At 42.1% G+C, this 7062-nt stretch overlaps 1 protein-coding gene across 1 annotated transcript; it reads right to left on the bottom strand.

The window, feature by feature from the left end:
* Window positions 1–1628: 1628 nt before the first annotated feature.
* On the bottom strand, window positions 1629–2989 carry LOC106526058 (potassium voltage-gated channel subfamily A member 2; the record flags this gene model as incomplete). Its single annotated transcript, XM_014020518.1, is given in 1 exon segment — window positions 1629–2989. A coding segment is annotated over 1 exon segment (1361 nt), but the record flags the coding sequence as incomplete, so codon positions are not given.
* Between the last annotated feature and the right edge of the window lie 4073 nt (window positions 2990–7062).

Consider the following 7062-nt stretch of genomic DNA (forward strand, 5'->3'; position numbering starts at 1 on the left):
TCATTACTTCCACTGCAATCTTAAAAAAAAAACTTTCCTGAGCTATTTGATCTTCAAAAAGCTTAAGTACCAACACAAACCCGTCTCTGGTTTTACAAAGATTTTGGTTTTATGAATCTCAGAAGAAAACACGCCTTTAACAGAACATTTTAACAATTTAAATTCAAATAAAAGGATATTTTTCAACAGTAACATTTGATAATGTAGCCTTGAAAATGACAATATTAAAAGCAAACCAATAAAACTGACATTTAATTGAGTTCTTAGATGATTTTTTCCTAAACTTAACAGCAAAGTAATTCAATTTCTAACTAAATTTAGAAGTTAAATTACTCAAACAAAATGTCTCATTACCTTAAACTTATGAAAAAGTTTAACTTTATAATTTTAGGATGGGCAGGTGTGTTATTGGAACATATAATGCAGTTTCCCCCCCTATAATTCATATTTTGGGTGGGTTTCTGCCCAGTTGGGTTTCTTTTGAATATGTTGGGCTGTCAAAATTCAGGCTGCTTTTCACCACATTTGGACCTCTTTTTTTTTTTACAATATATTTACAGGAAATAATATTGGTCAATGTCATGTAAATAAAGAAGAAATCCTGAGGACCCCCACTTTCTGCCAAACAATCTGAGGGCTATTAGTTGACTTGTGGTGTGCACTTTAAATATGTTTCTTTATTTACAAACAATCACTTTAAATCTCTCTCTAACCCTGTCTTTTCAGAGCTATAATAAAAAAATGTAAATACAATATGTGATTCAATGTGCTAATTGCATATCTTTATTAGTTATTATGTGCGTACTATAATATATTCTAATAATAATAATGATAATAGCCCCCTCTACACTCATGGGTCCAGTATGGAGACTGAAAGCACAGGTTTTGACCTCCTTGACACGCCCCCTCAGATTGCAGTCATGCTTTGAGTGCTATGAAAGAAAATTCTGAATTATTTAGAAAACTCATTCATTTTATTGGTTTTTAAATTATATAAAAAATCCATTCTTATCCAAAAAGGTGATGCGTTCTTCAGTATAAAATAATCTGTGATCAACCTTGTGGTCTTCACTCATCAGAATTATTTCAGCCTGACTTAGCTGCTCATTATAAGCCAGGTTTAGTCGTGAAACAGACTCAGACGCTCATACATGGTTTAGCCAAGGCCAGATTTCATATTTCATCCTGGATCATTCCTGTTTACTTTTATAAAACAGCCTCCAAAGTCCAACAGGTGGGCAGGTAATGATATCAAAAGTGACCAAAACGGGCATCTGGCTACATAAATGACCAAAAAAATAAAGCATTACTGAACAAGAGAACTGCTCTTTCCACGAAGCACAAGTTGTTGTTTTGTCATTAGATGCTACACTTCCAATCACGAACAGCAACAGTTTCTGCATGATAACATTGAGATATGTAGGCATTGTGTGGCGTTTTACACTCAGAACACATCTGTTTGAACAAAACACAAACTTGCTCATTAAATAGTTTGATGTTTTTTTGGTGTCCAATTACTTTTAAAACTTTTTTCAAACTAACATTTGGAGCCACAGATATGAACTAACACATCACTACTGGTTAAAGATCATTAGCCAGGCCTGATTGTTTCCTCATGCGTCATTTACACGTCTGTGAAGATCTTCTTGATGTTCACGCAGTTCTGGTTGCTCTCCGTGGTGCAGTTGGGCTCTTTAAAGGCGCTGTTGATGCCCTCCACTATCACCATGTACTCCGACTTGCTGAGGGACGAGGAGCTGCAGGACCTCCTCAGCTCCTCGGTGGTGGGGAGGTGCTCGCAGCTGCCCGTGTTCAGGTACTGCTGGTGCTCCTCGCCGTCCGTCTCCCGGTGGTAAAAGTAGTTGAAGTTGGACACGATCACCGGCACGGGCAAGGCAATGGTCAACACGCCCGCTATGGCGCACAGCGACCCCACTATTTTGCCCCCGATGGTGACCGGGTGCATGTCCCCGTACCCGACCGTGGTCATGGTCACGACCGCCCACCAAAACGCGTCGGGGATGCTGGTGAAACTGGACGAGGGGTCGTCCGCCTCTGCGAAGTACACCGCGCTGGAGAAGAGGATGACCCCGATGAAGAGAAAGAATATGAGCAAGCCCAGCTCCCTCATGCTCGCCTTGAGCGTCTGTCCCAAAATCTGGAGTCCCTTTGAGTGGCGCGAGAGCTTAAAGATGCGAAAGACCCTCACCAGCCTGATCACCCGCAGGATGGCGAGGGACATCGCCTGCTGGCCGCCGTTGGTTTGCCTCTCGGCCAGCTCCGTCCCCAGGGTGATGAAGTAGGGGATTATGGCAACAATGTCAATGATGTTCATAATGTTTTTGGAGAAAGTGGTTTTGCTGGGGCAGGCGAAGAACCGAACCAGCAACTCAAAGGAAAACCAAATAATACACAAGGTTTCTATCACAAAGAAGGGGTCTGTGAAGGGGCTTGGGACGTAGGGCGCAGTGCCATTAACTGTTGGTGCCACTGTGGCGACGTCTTTCTCATCCCGGAATTCAGGCAGAGTCTCCATGCAAAAAATAACAATTGAAATCAGTATAACGAGGACTGACACGATGGCTATCCCTCTCGCTGGTCCGGAGCTTTCTGGATACTCAAACAAAAGCCAAACCTGCTTTTGAAAATCGTTTTTGGGCAGTACGCGCTCCTCCTCTTTTATAAACCCTTCATCCTCGCGGAATTTCTCCATGGCCTCCTCCCCGAGTTGGTAAAACTTAATCTCCTCTGAGAAAATATCAATGGGGACATTAACTGGTCTCCGGATGCGCCCTCCGGACTGGTAGTAGTAAAGGATGGCATCAAAGCTGGGTCTGTTCCTGTCGAAGAAGTACTCGTTCCTGAGTGGATCAAAGTAGCGCATCCTCTTCCTGGGGTCTCCCAGCAGCGTCTCTGGGAACTGGTTGAAAGTTTTCAGCTGCGTCTCGAAGCGCAAGCCGGAGATGTTGATGACCACCCTCTCGCAGCATCCCCGGCGGCTGCGCTCGTATCGCTCCGCCGACAGGTGAGGCGCGGAGAGCGCGGCTGTCTCCTCCAGCATGTTTTCCACCGTCATGACGTCCCTCCCCGCCTCTCCATAGCCCCGGCTGTCAGTCCCGTTCTTGCTCCTGTGCTTGGCTGGTGAGGGCGCCTGGATATCGCTGGAGGTATGCTGCTCATCCATACAGGTGGTTTTTTTTCCCCTCCCGGTGTTGTGGGGCGCGCAGAGAGTGCGCCGCGTCACTCCCAGCCAAAGCTCCCAGCTTTGGAGAGCTGAGGCGGGCGCCACTCTACATCTCCTCTAACCATCAACAACCTCTGCGCGTGCACACGGTGAAGCGCTTCACTCCCCCTCTGTCTTTTTTCTTCTTTTTTTTTTCTTCCTTTGTCAAATACACCAACACCCGCCCCCGGCGCGCATATGTCTGACAGACGTCCACCAGCCGCCCAATTAGAAATTAACTAGACACAAAAGAAGCCAGAAACACAAACACTTGACGGAGTCATCCTCACGTGCGGCGCCTTTATCATGTTGTTACGTCAAACGAGGCCAAAGCGCAAACATGAAACCAGAACATTTGCTGTGTTTAAATATCGAACATGACAAATTAAAAGAAATGCACATCGCCCGCCGCCTTTCATGTCAGGTCATCTATTTAGCCATTTTGGGCAAACCTGGAAAATAATGTGCACAATCACACTCATTTTCTCACGTGGTCAGCCTTTAGTGCATGTGTTGTGAAAGACTGTCTTCTGTTACTATACGAATTTCAGTATCTCGGACATTGACTGACTTACCTATTTTCCTGGCTCTGGTTGCCATCTTAAATTAGACTGACTCCAAAATGTAATTGGTTTGAGAGGTGTACACATTAATTAATTTCTGAGAGTTTCATTAAAATCCATTTAGTGGATCTTGAGTTATTTTGCTAACAGACAGACAAAGCTTACGTCAAGAGTTAATGATCAATTTTAAAAAGACACTTTGCTCAGTCTGTGAGTTTTTAAATGATGCTTGGGGGATCAGTCTCATCTACCACCATACATAATTTTGGCTCAGTAGCGTGAAAAATGTCTGAGTTATATCCACGTTCAAGTTTTCTAAAATCAGTTGAGTGTTGCATCCTTCTTAAATCAGGTTAAGCCCAAAAGTTAATCAGTTGTAGAGGTACATCCAGTGTTTGGTTTCTGAAAGTGTTATTACAATATGTTCAGTGGTTCATGAAATATTCTGCTAACAGACAAACACACTGAAAAAAATGAAAACAAACAAAACATTATTCATCATTCTTCAGCGGCGGGCGATAATTATCACCCCACCCTCCCAGAAGCATGAATATGAGCAGCGTATTCTCACGCTTGTTCTTTTGTTTCGTGTTTCTTTGTTGTTGTTGTTGTTGTTGAGGGGGTGTTGCTCTCCATGGTGCTGAAAACAAACCCACACCCTCTCTCTCCTCAGCAGCAGCGGCGAGTTCAGCTCAGCTGCTCGGCTCGTGTTTGTGTTCGTGTAAAGATGCAGCTTATTTAAAAAACAACAACACACACACACACACACACACACACACACACACACACANCACACACACACACACACACACACACACACACACACACACACACACAAGCTGTGAAACAAGTCGTAATATTTCCACTCAGGAAAACACTTGGCTGTTATGTAAAGAAGCGTGAGCAGTGTCAGCTGAAGCTGAGATTAATGAGGGGAAAAAAGTGAAATCAGAGTGATTTATGCTTTATTATTTATTGTGACAAGCCTCATCAAACAAGCCTTTCAATGCCTGTGGTGACGGATGACGTCCACATGAAAGGCTGCAGAGTCACTTCTTTCATTTTCATTACTGCACTATTCATTTTGATACACCAACATACTCAAAATCTATTTAAAGTTCATGACACTGAGAACAAAATGCATATAGTGTATACAGTATATCATGACTCACCAGCAAAGGTGAAAGGATGATGATGCCTTTGCTTATCTCTGCCTTATTATCTAATGGACAGTTGGACAGATTYAATCATTTTGTAAAGCAAAAACATGTCTTAAACTTTCTAATTTTTACCGAGAATGAGCTTAAATATGGCGAGGTAGTAGCTAATCGACGACAGATAACCAACTTAATTGCACATTTGTGCCTAAAACTTTGCAATTAACTGTTCATCATTTGTCTGTGAGCAAAATATTTCACAAACTACACAACTGATTAAATTCAAACTCTCAGAGATTGATCTTTGGGTGTAGATCTGAAAAACTTTTGGAGCCAATTTAAATCAAGATAGCTACAGCAGCTATTTATGGAAGAGGGTTAGGGCCACTGAAAAAGAAACAAATTCTGACTTTAATCTCAGAATTCTGAGAAAAAATTCAGAATTCTTTTCTTTAATTTTTTTCATTGGCCCTAATCCTCTTCCGTAGATATTCAGCATTAGCAAAATATTCCTCCACTTTTACATGTGTTGAGTTAAAACTCACTGAAGTGTTTCTGTTTGACTTTTTGTGACATCTCATGTAGAATTACAAGATGTCACTCAGAGATTATCAGACTCATTTTATTTTTCCTAACACGTATCATAAATTAAACTTAGAGCCTGGATTTGCAGTTTGTTTGTCATCTAAATATTAGACATGGTATAATTAATTAACCTTTATTTGACCAGGGAAATCCCACTGAGATGCAACACACACACACACAAGCCACAGGTCCAAAACGGAGTAAACTTGTGTACAATGAAAATACAAAGCAAAATAAAAAGAGAACACAAACTGTTCACAAATAATAAACAAATAAACAACTCAGCTCTGACAATTATTTAATCGTTTTTTGTTATTCTTTGAAGCACATTGCGACACCCAGACCAGAACACACAAACTCAAAAAGCCAACGTTCACACCACTCTGTATAAAAACAACCTCCCACTTCTCACAGTTAGCATGCAGGAACGGCGCCGCCAATATTTTCAGTCCTGAGGGTCTCCCTCTATCTTTCATGATTTATATTCTTCTCACTCTGGTTTTGCATCGGTTTTGTCTTCTCGCTGCGGCCCAACAGTTAGGTGACCTTTTCCTCTGCTAACTTAGATCCGAGACTGTCCCAATCACTCACCCAGACTTTCCCTCCGACTCTTCCCAATCCATCCTCCCTAATGATGCTGCGGGATCTAAAAGGGCATTTTACTTTACACCAGCTTAATGAAGTAATTCTCTGGCGGCAGCAGCGGTTTGATGGCTCAGCTGACAGTGTTGTCACAGTGGAAAGCTGTAATTTTAGCACCAAACATAAACACAGTGACTCAGAGTGGGTAGAGCAACTGATGTGGTAGTAAAATCGGGACAAAATAAGCTGAGGGAGGTGGGGGGAAATGATATTACCTGGCGTTTACCTGAGAAAACCCTCACCTGTTTCAAGTTTTACCATATTCCTGAGCAAAACTAGCAATTTAATAAATGAAAGCGCGTATTGAAAAACAAATGAGACAGTTCTGGTTGTGCAGAACTAGTTGCAATGCTTTTAAAAGCAGTCATTTCAGGTGACACGTCTGTGTGTCAGTGCATAGATGAATGGAAATGAAACTGTCAAAGTCATCACTGGCTGTACAACTGTGGTTAATTATGTAAAAACATTTTTTTCAATGGATCATCTTCTACGTTTTAGTTTTTAAAGTCAAAAAGTGGAGCACATCATACAGACATTTAGGCTAATGCACCTCAAATCACTGTCAACACAACCCACTTCCTGTTAAAAACGCAAACTTAAAATTTGTCATTTAAAATTACCCAAGGTGAGGGGGGGAGTTGTCATTTTCAGCAACCTCCCAGTGGTTTCAAATCAGTAAGCAAGGGAGGTTTTGTCTGGGTTCTCATCACCATGGCAACAAAACATCAAGTGTTTTGTAAAGAGAAAAGGAGATAAGTTGAAGAAGTTACATAATTTCCGGTCCGACTCGTGCGAGAGCGAGAATATGGGAGACTGGCTTTTCCCACGTTCCTCGCTGAAGCGTGAACACGTTGCATATGGAGAGGAGAAGGAAAGCGCCATTTTGTGTGTG

This window comes from Austrofundulus limnaeus, unplaced genomic scaffold (genome assembly GCF_001266775.1).
Source record: "Austrofundulus limnaeus strain Quisiro unplaced genomic scaffold, Austrofundulus_limnaeus-1.0 Scaffold255, whole genome shotgun sequence".
Classification (NCBI taxonomy): domain Eukaryota; kingdom Metazoa; phylum Chordata; class Actinopteri; order Cyprinodontiformes; family Rivulidae; genus Austrofundulus; species Austrofundulus limnaeus.